At 38.8% G+C, this 12,894-nt stretch overlaps 2 protein-coding genes across 2 annotated transcripts; both read left to right on the forward strand.

The window, feature by feature from the left end:
- The first annotated feature begins 2,993 nt into the window (after positions 1-2,993).
- Positions 2,994-5,717, forward strand: LOC118027817 (disease resistance protein RPV1). The gene is made up of 4 exons (XM_073406602.1): positions 2,994-3,929; positions 4,276-5,368; positions 5,464-5,599; positions 5,707-5,717. Exons 1-4 carry the CDS (start codon positions 3,448-3,450, stop codon positions 5,715-5,717), a joined length of 1,722 nt encoding a protein of 573 aa, XP_073262703.1. The 5' UTR covers positions 2,994-3,447.
- A 5,606-nt stretch (positions 5,718-11,323) lies between these two features.
- Positions 11,324-12,582, forward strand: LOC140955068 (protein SUPPRESSOR OF npr1-1, CONSTITUTIVE 1-like). The gene is made up of 2 exons (XM_073406603.1): positions 11,324-12,400; positions 12,487-12,582. The coding sequence occupies exons 1-2, from the start codon at positions 11,324-11,326 to the stop codon at positions 12,580-12,582; spliced, it is 1,173 nt and encodes a 390-aa protein (XP_073262704.1).
- The last annotated feature ends 312 nt before the right edge of the window (positions 12,583-12,894 follow it).

Genomic DNA, 12,894 nt, shown 5'->3' on the forward strand with positions numbered 1-12,894 from the left:
GGAGTTCTTGACCAACCTCCATTGATTAAAAAATATATATATAAAAAATACATAAGCATCCAGGTATTTAAGAGAGGTTAGTCGCTGTCCATTAACTCAGGAAAAGGAATATTGTAGTTATTGCTTATTTAAATTTAACAGATTCAGAGGCCATGACAGGGTACCGTTGCCATTGACAAGTCCATTGGCCAATGTATTTGGTATTGACCCCAAAGTCTTCTCACATTCACCTGTTTCTTGTTCAATAATTGATATTACATTTAGATTACGATGAGATCAGATTTTCTGTAAGAATTTACTTGAAGGAGAAGGAGAAGGCAATAGACAAGAAGAATCATCTCTTATCATCAACACTATGAAGCTTCTTCATCGTCTTGTTTGCTGATGCAAAACACATGTCAACTATTCTTATGATCTACCAGGAAAGTTAAGTGCATATGCTTTATTACAGATGCATTTGCATTGTATGAGGCTAATCAATATGCTGGTTTTCTTGCTACAATGGGATATTGAACTCGATATGAAGTTATCTGGGAGGATCCTCCTGCAGGTGTTCGTTTGATGTTGCAGTCTTGATCAGTCTGGTTGTCTTTTCCTTCATTCTTTATTATACCAAAAAGAAGAAGAAGAAGAAGAAGAAGAAGAAGATATGCAATCCTTTGCTTAACAAATTATCTCACCAACAAAAGAAAGAATGAAAAAATATCAAGGTCCAGTGTACTGCAAGAATCTAACAATCGTATGTAGAATTTTTTTTTATTAAGGAATGAGTTCGGATTATTTCTTGTTTTGTGTTTACAAATAAAGTTAATCTATTAGGCTGGATCGAGATTTAAAACAATGGAAGAAGGTAAAGAATGAATCTTTTTATCATATAGCAAAGAAGATTATTGTTAATTATAAAATAATAGTAAGTTAGGTTTCACCTTAGTTATATCGGATCACTTGAGTTCTGGTTTAAATGGGATAATTATAATTTTATTTTTTATTTTTTTGTAAGATCTTGAGTCAACTCATCGGTTTGGATTTTACATGTAATTTTTTTTTAAAAAAACGTTGTTTGAATATGATATATGTTTCTCTCTATATTGTTCATATTGTTCGGTCGTCCTGTCTTTGATTTTGATTCAAGTGTCATTTGTATAGGGATTGAAACAACGTGACACAATTTAGGTGATAGAAGGGCCATGTATTTTGCACTGACAATGTGCAATTTATAAAACTACTGTGAATAAATATCATTTTTATACATGTAATTTTAATTCAATTCAATTTATCTTTCTCTTTTATTGTTTTTATTTACTTCTTTCTTTATTGCTTTTATAGTGCCTTTTTATTTCTTTTATTGCCATTAGGTTATTTTCTTCTACACTTGTTTTTTTTCACACTTGGTGGTGGACAAAACAAATAATTTTTTAAAAAATTTAAGATTGATTTCATTTTACTCTGTTTGATTTTACGGAGCTGGTATTTACCTTTGCTAGAAATTAAGTTCTACTAAATTTGTAGTTTTCTCCTATTTAAAGGCAGAAATTAAAAATAAATAATAAATTTATAACAAGTTATTACCTTGAATATCAACATAAATAACATTTCTATTATTTCCAAACAAAGAAAACCATCATTTATATGTGTTGTTATTCATTCTTGGTGTTTATGATAAATACAAGAGCAACAAGCCATTGAAATTAGTTTTTGATGGTTTTTATAGTTGCTTTCATTTTCTCATGGTTGATTTTGGCTGAGACGAGCACCATCAAGAATTTGCTGGAAAATGCAATCTATCTTGGAATTCAAATTTAAGGGTGGATTACTTTTTAATTTCCAGGCCAATTTCTACATAAATCATCACTCTAAAGGTAATTTATTTTTAGGCCTAACTTCTTTTTTTTTTTTTTTTTTAAAGTATTATAATAAACACCTTTTAACGTGTTGACTTTTAGCCGATGCAAATCAGAGTTGACTTTGCTAATTTGGCCTCACCAAGAAAATTAACATGGATATAATCAGATTCTGCACAAATCTGTTTATAAAAAGGGTTCCATCCCAGAAGGAGAGAGCGGAAGCCAAAGAAGAAGATAAAAATCTTCCGTCTTTCATTGCTTTCATACTGTGAGATGATGTTACAGTAGCAGCTTTTTTTCTTTTTAATCGTGGATATCCTTATTTGTATATTCACTAATTTTTTTAGGGTTTAAAGTTAATAATTATATAATTTTAATTAATTTTAAAATTTATTAAACTCGAACTAATAATCTTTAAAAAACAGATTTTAAACTTGATTAGTTTAGCTACACCTTTTAAAATTTACATTACTAGTTTCTCGAGATAACGGAGGAGGCTTGAATAACGTGGCAATTCTGAAAATCATGAAATCCACAAAGAGTCTGCCTATCGCAACCCCAGATTAATCAGAGCTAGTTATTTATTAATCAAGATTAACAAAACCCCCGAAGAAACTTTCCTTGCCCACTTCTTCTTGTTCTTCTTCTTTTTTTTTTTTTTATAAAAAAAGTATTATATTAAACCCCTTTTAACGTGTTGACTTTTAGCTGATCATGCAAGGCAGAGTTGACTTTGCAAATGTGAAAAAAAAAATATGGTCCTTCCAATTATATCAAGGCTGAAGAAATTGGAGTTCTCGACCAACCTCCATTGATTAAAATATATATATATATAAGCATCCAGGTATTTAAGAGAGGTTAATCGCTGTCCATTAACTCAGGAAAAGGAATATTGTAGTTATTGCTTATTTAAATTTAACAGATTCAGAGGCCATGACAGGGTACCGTTGCCATTGACAAGTCCATTGGCCAATGTATTTGGTATTGACCCCAAAGTCTTCTCACATTCACCTGTTTCTTGATCAATAATTGATATTACATTTAGATTACGATGAGATCAGATTTTATGTAAGAATTTACTTGAAGGAGAAGGAGAAGGCAATAGACAAGAAGAATCATCAACAGTATGAAGCTTCTTCTTCGTCTTGTTTGCTGATGCAAGACACATGTCAACTGTTCTTATGATCTATTGGTAAGTCTTTCTGGTTCATGCTGTCTTCTATATTTAAGATTATATGTACGAGTTTGGTAAGTTTGTTTCATGAACGTATTAATTCTTCCATCTGTAATTCTTTTTGCTCAGCTAGTGACTGTTCTTGCAATGCAAGTAATAGCAAGCTAGCATTGGTAGCAAGTGACGAGTGATCAAATTAAGATAGATCATATCAAATTAAGCTAGTATATATCCATCGTTAAGAGTTTGAGGAATTTTCAGACAAATATATTTCGTGTGGGTTCTTGTACTCTTAGACTTCAATTTCTCTTAATGAATGTTCAGCTGTTGAAGTGGGTGCTCTTTTTATGTCTTTAGGAGAAAAAAGAGAGCACTTGTTGATTTCGATTCTTAGTGATTGAGGAAGACACGATCTTGTAACTGTCTGATATGGCATCTTCATCTGCTGCTTCTCGTATATGGAAGTATGATGTGTTCCTTAGTTTTAGAGGCAAGGATACGCGCAATAATTTTACCAGCCATCTCTATGATGCTTTATGTCGTAAGAAAATCAAGACCTTCATTGACGATATTGGGCTTGAAAGAGGAGAAGAAATTACGGGTGCACTTTTGAGAACAATTGAAGAATCGAGAATTTCAGTGATAATATTCTCAAGAAACTATGCATCTTCTCCATGGTGTGTGGATGAACTGGTGAAGATACTTGAATGCAAAAGGGCATATGGGCAGATTGTATTACCAGTTTTCTATCATGTGGACCCGTCTGATGTTGATGAACAGACAGGGAGTTTTGGGAATGCGTTTGCTGAGCTTGAAAGAAATTTTAAGCAGAAGATGGACAAGGTTCCAAAGTGGAGAGCTGACTTAACAAGTGCTGCCAATATATCCGGATGGGATTCACAGGTTACTAGGTAACTATAGATTCTCATCTTAAACCTTTTTTTTTTTTCTGGAATTATAGAAATTAAAATTTCTTGAAGCTGATAATCATATTCTTGGATTAAGAAGCATATGTTTTGAGCTTTATAATATGTTATGTGACTTCTAAATGTTACCAAATGAGCAGTTTAAAGTATAGTTTTTCCATGCATCTGTAAATTTAGAATCCGTCACAAAAGTTCCGGGATTAGATTTCACATGTATATAGTGTGATAATGTATGGCAATTGGAATCCGTCACAAAAGTTCCAACCTCAAGAAAAGATTGTGTTTCTTTGGGGTACTATTTGATATATCTGCTCGTCCTTCTTGTTGGCAGGCCTGAGTCGAGACTCGTGGATCAAATTGTGCATCATATTTTGAAGAAATTGAATCATGCATCCTCAAGTGATTTGAAGGGCCTGGTCGGAATGGATTCACGCATGAAGCAAATCGAAGCCTTATTATGCACACAGTTACCAGAGGTTTGTGTTGCAGGAATATGGGGCATGGGTGGTATTGGTAAGACAACCATTGCTGGAGAGATTTTCAACAAGATCGCAAGGGAATATGAAGGTCACTTTTTTCTTGCAAATGTGAGGGAGGAATCAGAAAAGAATGGAGGATTATTTCGTATGCGAGATGAACTTTTCTCTAAAATAACAGAGGAAGAAAATCTACATATTCGCACTCCACGTATCGGACACCCTTTCATTAAAGACAGGATCTGCCGTAAGAAGGTTCTGATTGTTTTTGATGATGTGAATAATGTAGATCAAATTGAAATGTTACTTGGAGGATGTGATTTGTTTGGTCCAGGAAGTAGAATTATCCTAACATCTAGAGATAAACAGGTCCTTAAGAAATATTCAGATAAAATATTTGAGGTTGGGGGGCTGAATTACCATGAAGCTCTTCATCTCTTTAGTTTGCATGCATTTAAGGATAATCAGCCCCCATACAATTATATGGAGCTGTCTATGAGGGCAATAAATTACGCTAAAGGTAATCCATTAGCTCTTAAAGTCTTAGGTTCCTTTCTATTTGGCAGATCGAGAAAAGAATGGGGAAGTGCATTGAACAAAGTTGAAAAACTTCCTCAGAAAGGAGTTCATAGTGTGTTGAGAATAAGTTTTGATGCACTTGATAGTGAAGAGAAGAGTATATTTCTCGATATTGCATGTTTTTTTAAAGGGCAGAACATTGATTTTATAAAGAGAATACTAGATGGCTGTGGCTTCTCAGCTGATATAGGAATTAGTGTTCTTGTCGATAAGTGTCTCGTTACTATTTCTGGAAACAAGATAGGGATGCATGATTTGTTGCAGCATATGGCCCATGAAATTGTCAGCATGGAATCAGCCAAGGACCCAGGAAAACGCAGTAGATTGTGGCATTTTGATGATGTGTATGAAGTGTTGACCAGAAATCTGGTGAGAGTTCCAAGCATAAGTTTCTCCCCTCTCCTTTTATGCATTTCTTTAATTTATCTCACTGTTCATGATTTTCCTTTGCTGTGATGTTTCAGGGAACTAGAAACGTTGAAGGGATATTCGTAGACTTGGATAGTTCTGAAAAGATAATGAAGATGAGTTCCAGAGCGTTTGCGAGGATGTATAATCTTAGATTGCTCAAAGTTTATAATTCAGGATTCGGAAATAATAGTAAAGTGCTCCTTCCTCATGGCCTGGATTCTATTTCCAATGAGTTGAGGTATCTCCACTGGGATGGATACCCTTTGAGATCTTTGCCGTTCAATTTTATTCCACAGAACCTTGTTGAAATTAATATATCTTCAAGCAAGGTTGAACAACTTTGGCAAGGAAACTGTTGGTGGGAGAAACCACTGGTGGTGGCTTTGAAACACTCAGAGGGGATAAAACACACTGTTTTATTACACAAAACCGAAGCTTACAAATAAACACAAAAGCTTAACAAATACACGCCCTCTCTCTCTCTCTTTCTCTTTCAAGTGTTCCTCTCAATTCTCTCCACACAAAATAACATAACTGAGCATCCTATTTATACATAAATTCAGAATACGAAAATCTACTGTTCCAGGTGTGAAGGCGGCTGTTGACCGGCGGTGTGAAGGCGGCTGGCGGCTGCGGCTGGTGGCTGGCGGCTGGTCGGTGGTCAGTGGCTGGTGGCTGGTTGCCTTCCTTGACTGGAACCTTCTGGATTGAGTTTAATTATTCAACAAATCTCCCCTTTAAACTCAATCGAGGGATGTCATGCCAAGCATGAACTTTAATCGGATGAATGTTTCTCCCTTCAATGGCTTTGTGAAGATGTCAGCAACTTGATCATTTGTGTTGCAAGATATCAGTTGGACTTCTTCATTCTTCACATGTTCCCGGATAAAGTGATGACGTGTATCAATGTGTTTGCTCCTCTCATGATACACTGGATTCTTTGCCAATGCGATTGCTGATCGATTGTCAATGTAAATCTCCGTAGGATTTTCTTGAGGAAATCCCAAAAACTTCAGCATATTCCTTAACCATATTGAATGGCATACGGCTGAGTTGGCAGCAACATACTCAGCTTCACAGCTTGATAATGTTACAATCGATTGCTTCTTGGATGACCATGTGAAAGATGTGTCTCCCATGAAAAAGACAAACCCTGTTGTGCTTTTCCTTTCATCCAGATCTCTACCCCAATCACTATCCGAGTAGCCTACAAGATTAAAGTCTTTACTTGAGGTATAAAACATACCTTCATTCATTGTGCCTTTGATGTAGCGAAGAATTCTCTTGGCTGCATTCAAATGAGACTGGTCTGGTGTCTCCATGTATCTGCTGACGAGTCCGACTCCGTAGAGTATATCTGGTCTGGTACATGTCAAGTACCTTAAGCTTCCTACTAAGCTTTTGAAGTAAGTTGGATCAACATTTCCAACCTTACTCTTCCTCAATTCCACTCCATTCTCAACTGGAGTTGATACCGGATTGCAGCTTTCCATCTTGAACCTTTCAAGAATATCTTTGGCATAACCGCTTTGGGATACAAAAATCCCTTCTTCCTTCTGCGTTACTTCTAAGCCAAGAAAATGTGACATTAGACCAATGTCAGTCATTTCAAACTCCTGTACCATGCTTCGTTTGAAGTCTTCAAACATGGTAGGGTTGTTGCCAGTGAATATCAAGTCATCAACATATAGGCACGCAAATAAGATGCTGCCATCTGCTCCTTTCTTCACATATATGGCGTGTTCATATGGACATTTCTCAAATCCATTATCTTGAAAATACCTGTCAATTCTGGTATTCCAAGCACGCGGAGCTTGCTTCAAACCATAGAGAGCCTTCTTCAACTTGTATACTTTGCCTTCATTTTCAGCATCAATGTATCCAAGTGGTTGTTCAACATAGATCTCTTCTTCTAGGAAGCCATTCAGAAATGCTGACTTCACATCGAGTTGATAGATCTTCCATCTATGTTGTGCAGCTAGTGAGATCATCAGTCTGATTGTTTCTAGCCGGGCTACTGGAGCAAATACTTCTCCATAGTCAATGCCTTCTCTCTGTTTGTAGCCTTTAGCCACTAATCTGGCTTTGTATCTTTGCACTTCTCCTTTGGCGTTCTTCTTTGTCTTGTAGACCCATTTGACACCTATTGCTTTCTTGTTTTCTGGTAGATAAGTCAGCTTCCAGGTATCATTCTTCTCAATGGCATGTATTTCTTCATCCATTGCTTCTATCCACTTCTCGTCTGTGATAGCTTCATCGAAGCTTAGTGGGTCACTATCTGCAAAGAAACAAAACAGAGTTGTATCTTCCATAACCTGAGTGGTATCGTACAACTCTTCAAGATTCCGCATCCTTCTTGGTCTTTCTGATGAGGATGCTGGTGGTGTTGATGATGATGCTCCTGGTGTGTTCCTCCTGTTGAATACAGGGAAACTGTGTGCCGGACTTTGTGGTTCAGCTGCTGGCACAATCGGTTCTTCGACAAGTACTGTTGGTACTTCTTCACCTTCAAGGATCAAATCAGTGGTGATCCATTTGACTGCTTCTTGATCACCATTCCATGCCCAAGATTTATCTTCTTCAAAGATAACATCTCTACTCGTAATCACCTTCTTCGTGATGGGATTATACAGCCTGTATCCCATCCTTCTTTCACCATATCCGACAAAGATGCATTTCTCGCTCTTATCATCGAGCTTTCTCCTTCTTGCATCTGGGATCTTTGCATATGCCACACAACCAAAGACTCGTAGATGAGTAACACTTGGTTTGTGACCACTCCATGCTTCTTCTGGAGTAACTCCTTGCAAACTTCTGGTTGGGCAGCGATTCAGTAGATACACTGCACATGATACAGCTTCAGCCCAGTATTGCTTGGGCAGCTTCTTTGCTTTGAGCAGACTTCTAGCCATGTCAAGAATCGTGCGATTCTTCCTTTCTGCTACACCATTCAGCTGTGGTGTATAAGCTGGTGTCGTCTGATGTCTGATGCCTTGTTGTGTACAATAGGCTTCAAAGTCATTGGCTGTATATTCTCCACCTTGATCAGATCTTACGGTTCTGATCGTGTAACCAGTTTGCTTCTCCACAATTGCTTTAAATTCTTTAAAACAATTGAATACTTCTGACTTCCTCTTCAGAAAGTATATCCACGTTTTTCTACTAAAATCATCAGTAAAAGTGAGGAAGTACCTATTTTGTCCAGTTGACATAGGCGTGATTGGGCCACACACATCTGTGTGTACTAACTCCAGTGGCCTCTTTGCTCTCCAGTTGACCTCTTTGGCAAAACTGGATCTGTGATGTTTGCTGAGGACACAACTCTCACAGACTTCATCTGGATGATCAATGTGAGGCAAACCTTTGACCATCTTCTTGCTTGCTAGCATCTTCAAACTCGTGAAATTCAGATGTCCAAGCCTCAAGTGCCAAAGCCATTCTTCACTGTTGGTGATGGCGCTCAAACACCTTGCTGCATCATACTGGATGTTCAAAGGAAACATCCTATTCTTGGACATTTTCACGTAGGCCATTAATCTCCAATTGTTGTCTCTAATTGCCAGATGACAATTCTCCGAGTAAAAAGTATAGCCTCTCTCCAAAAGTTGACCTAAGCTGATTAGGTTCTGCTTTATGGCTGGGACATAATACACATTGGCGATGTAGCTGGAATCGCCGTTCTTCAACTTAATTGGGATGCTGCCTTTACCTTTGAATGGAACCTTTGTGGTATCTCCAAAAGTAACTAGACCTTGCTTGGTCTCATCTAGATCACTAAATAACTCTCGATAGCCGCACATGTGATTGCTGGCTCCAGTATCTAGATACCATATGTCCTCATTTTTCTTATCAAGTCCTTGTTGGACAAGAAATGCAGTTTCTTCTCTGTCATCCTTCTCGACATAGTTGGCTTGCTCACGTATCTCCAACGGAGCTTTTCTTCTGCATTCAGTGCTATAGTGCCCAAATTGATTGCAACTATAACATTTGATATTCCTCTTGTCACGGTTATTGTAACCGCCTCCTCTTCCTCTGGGAGTGAATGCTTGTTGTCCTCGGCCTCCTCTGGTGGTGTTTCTGCCACCTCTTCCTCTAAAACTTGTATTCCAAGAACCTCTTCCTTGGAATCTCTGGAATCCTCCTCTGGATTGTTGACTTCCTCCTTGAGTGGTGTAGCCACTTGATGAAGTCTCCCCTTGCTCATATCTGTCCTTGAGAGACAGTTTTGCTTGTAAGGCATGCTCAATTGCCTTATCTCCATTTCGCTTTACAATCTTCTGCTCATGAGCTTGCAAAGAACTCATAAGCTCATCCACTGTCAACTTGTCCACTTCTTTGGACTCTTCAATTGCGACAACAACAAAGTCGAATTTTGGATCTAGGGATCTCAAAATTTTCTCAGTGATTCGAGAATCGATGAGGGCTTCTCCATTTCTTCTCATCTGGTTGACTATCACCATAATCCTTGTGTGATAATCAGAAATAGACTCCGAGGACTTCATTTGCAATAACTCAAATTCTCCTCGCAAAGATTGAAGACGAATCTTCTTGATTCTGTCAGCACCTTTGTATTTCTGTTGGAGAGCCTCCCATATATCATGTGATGTTTCAGCGGAAGCTATTATCTCGAATGTGTCTTCATCAAGACCTTGGTAGATGATGGTCTTGGCTTTGTTGTCCTTCTTTCTGTTGACTTTCAAGGCTTGCTTTTGAGCCTCTTGTAAAGCATCTTCTCTTTCTTTGGACTCTGGTTCATCATAACCAGTTTGTACAATATCCAAACACTCTTGTGACCCAAGAAATGCCTTCAATCTGATGCACCAACTATCATAGTTGTCTTTGGTCAGCTTAGGGATGAGTGTATGTGTACCTTCTGTAGTCATTTTGTATTTGGAATGACTATATCACCTCTTTGGGAGCCGAATTTGGACAAACGAACACTGTATATCGATCCGGAATGGTCCAAATAGTAGGGAACCGGTCTGACTTTGCTGAAATCGGGTCCGAAAATGGGTGAACCGGTCAAAAAAATCACTTCTGTACGGCGGGCGGTTCGCTGGGTTGAACCGGGAATATTCTGGGGAATATTCTGGGGAATATTCTCTCTCTCGGCTCGGCTGGAGCTCGGCTCGGCTCGGCGCGGAGTACGGACCGGCTGGAGGCTCGGCTGGACTCGGCTTGTGGCTCGGCTAGGACTCGGCGTAAGAGGCTCGGCGCGGCTCTAATATGGCGCGCGTGTGGCTCAGTCGTCTTCAACCTCGGGGCGCGTGGGATGCGCGTGGGCGATCTGGCTGAATATTCAGGCGGCGCGTGTGGGCTACCCTGAACTCCGATTTGGCTGATTTTTGCGGCAGTGAGTTCGTCTTGATGAGCTCTACACTTTGGAATGATCAAAACTTGTTTTTGACAATTTTGAAAATTCGGATATACCCCAAAACACTTCTGTTTTCCGACGAACGGGGCTCTGATACCAATTGTTGGTGGGAGAAACCACTGGTGGTGGCTTTGAAACACTCAGAGGGGATAAAACACACTGTTTTATTACACAAAACCGAAGCTTACAAATAAACACAAAAGCTTAACAAATACACGCCCTCTCTCTCTCTCTTTCTCTTTCAAGTGTTCCTCTCAATTCTCTCCACACAAAATAACATAACTGAGCATCCTATTTATACATAAATTCAGAATACGAAAATCTACTGTTCCAGGTGTGAAGGCGGCTGTTGACCGGCGGTGTGAAGGCGGCTGGCGGCTGCGGCTGGTGGCTGGCGGCTGGTCGGTGGTCAGTGGCTGGTGGCTGGTTGCCTTCCTTGACTGGAACCTTCTGGATTGAGTTTAATTATTCAACAGAAACCAGGTATTTCGACAACTAAAAATGTACGAGCATACATTTATTTCTTCCACGTAAAAGTAATGATTAGAGATATAGATACTAATATGTTTGACGATCATTTCTGTCAGAATCTTGTGAATCTAAAAGAGGTCAACCTCAGCAATTGCAAGCATCTAACAGAAATCCCAGACCTCTCACAGGCTGCAAATCTCGAGAGTTTGAATCTTCAATCCTGCACAAGTTTGACAGAAGTTCCTCAATCTATCCGATATCTAGACAAACTCTCCGATTTCAATCTGAGATCCTGTACAAGCCTTATAAGCCTGCCAAGTAGTATTAATTTGAGATCACTCAAGACTCTTAACCTCTCAGGCTGCTTAAATCTTAAGAATTATCCAGAGATCGCGGAGAATGTGCAGTACTTAAATTTAAATGAGACTTCAGTTCCAGAACTTCCCCGATCAATTGAGCATCTTGGTAGACTTGTTGCATTGAATTTGAGGGATTGTAAGCAACTTGGGAATCTTCCGGATGATGTTTGTTCGTTGAAATCTCTTGAAATTGCTGATCTGTCAGGCTGCTCAAATATCACCATGTTTCCAGCTTTTCCAGAGAAAGTCAGATATATTTACTTGAGTGGAACTGCAATAGAAGAAGTTCCCTCTTCAATCGATCGCCTTTCAAGACTCTTTTCTTTGGACCTAATGGGTTGCAAAAGTCTCAAGAATCTTCCATGTACTTTTTCTAGGCTGGCATCTCTTGAAAAACTCAGTCTCTCTGGGTGCTCAATCATCACGGAGTTTCCAGAGCTTCCATTGAGTATTAAGGAGTTGTATTTGGATGGGACAGCAATACGAGAGATTCCTTCATCAGTTGAGCATTTGTCCAACCTTGTTGAATTGAGCCTGCAAAACTGTACAAGATTTGAGATTCTACCTGGTAGTATTTTTAACTTGTATTCACTGAAAAAACTCAACCTCTTTGGATGCTCCCAATTCCAGACTTTCCCTTCTGTGGATAAATATGGACACTTGACTTACCTTTGTTTAGATGGAACAGCCATAAGAGCATTACCCTGGACAATCAAAGTTCTAGCAAGTGTTTCTCGCTTGGAAATGAAAAACTGCAGAAATCTGGAATGCAACTTGCTCCCTGAGGCTCAGAGTCTTTTGAATTTCAATGAGAGAGAGGTGAAATTATATCGCCTGCGTCAGCTATATCTAAACGATTGCAACTTACTTAGCTTGCCTGGGAGTCTTTCCTGCTTATCCTCACTAGAAGTACTGGATCTCAGTGGAAACAGTTTTACTCTGCTACCGATACTCTCAAAACTCCTTAAGCTGGAATCCCTTATTTTAAGGAATTGCTTTAGACTTGTACATATTCCGACCCTTCCACCAAGACTGATGATTCTAGATGCACACAATTGTTCATCGGTGAGCGGTGTATCAGGCAGATATTCAACTGAGGTTGAGGGAAATATTTTTGAATTCCAATTTACTAACTGCTTTGGCTTCCATGACAAAACTGTATGCAAATGCAACGACATCATTGAATATTCCTTGAGGAAAATTAAGGTTTACGCCAAAAGATTGTATGCACAGGTGTTTCTCCCTTCCCATCTTTTTCTCTCCCGCTTACCTTCTAATTT

Source organism: Populus alba, chromosome 19 (genome assembly GCF_005239225.2).
Source record: "Populus alba chromosome 19, ASM523922v2, whole genome shotgun sequence".
NCBI classification, from domain to species: domain Eukaryota; kingdom Viridiplantae; phylum Streptophyta; class Magnoliopsida; order Malpighiales; family Salicaceae; genus Populus; species Populus alba.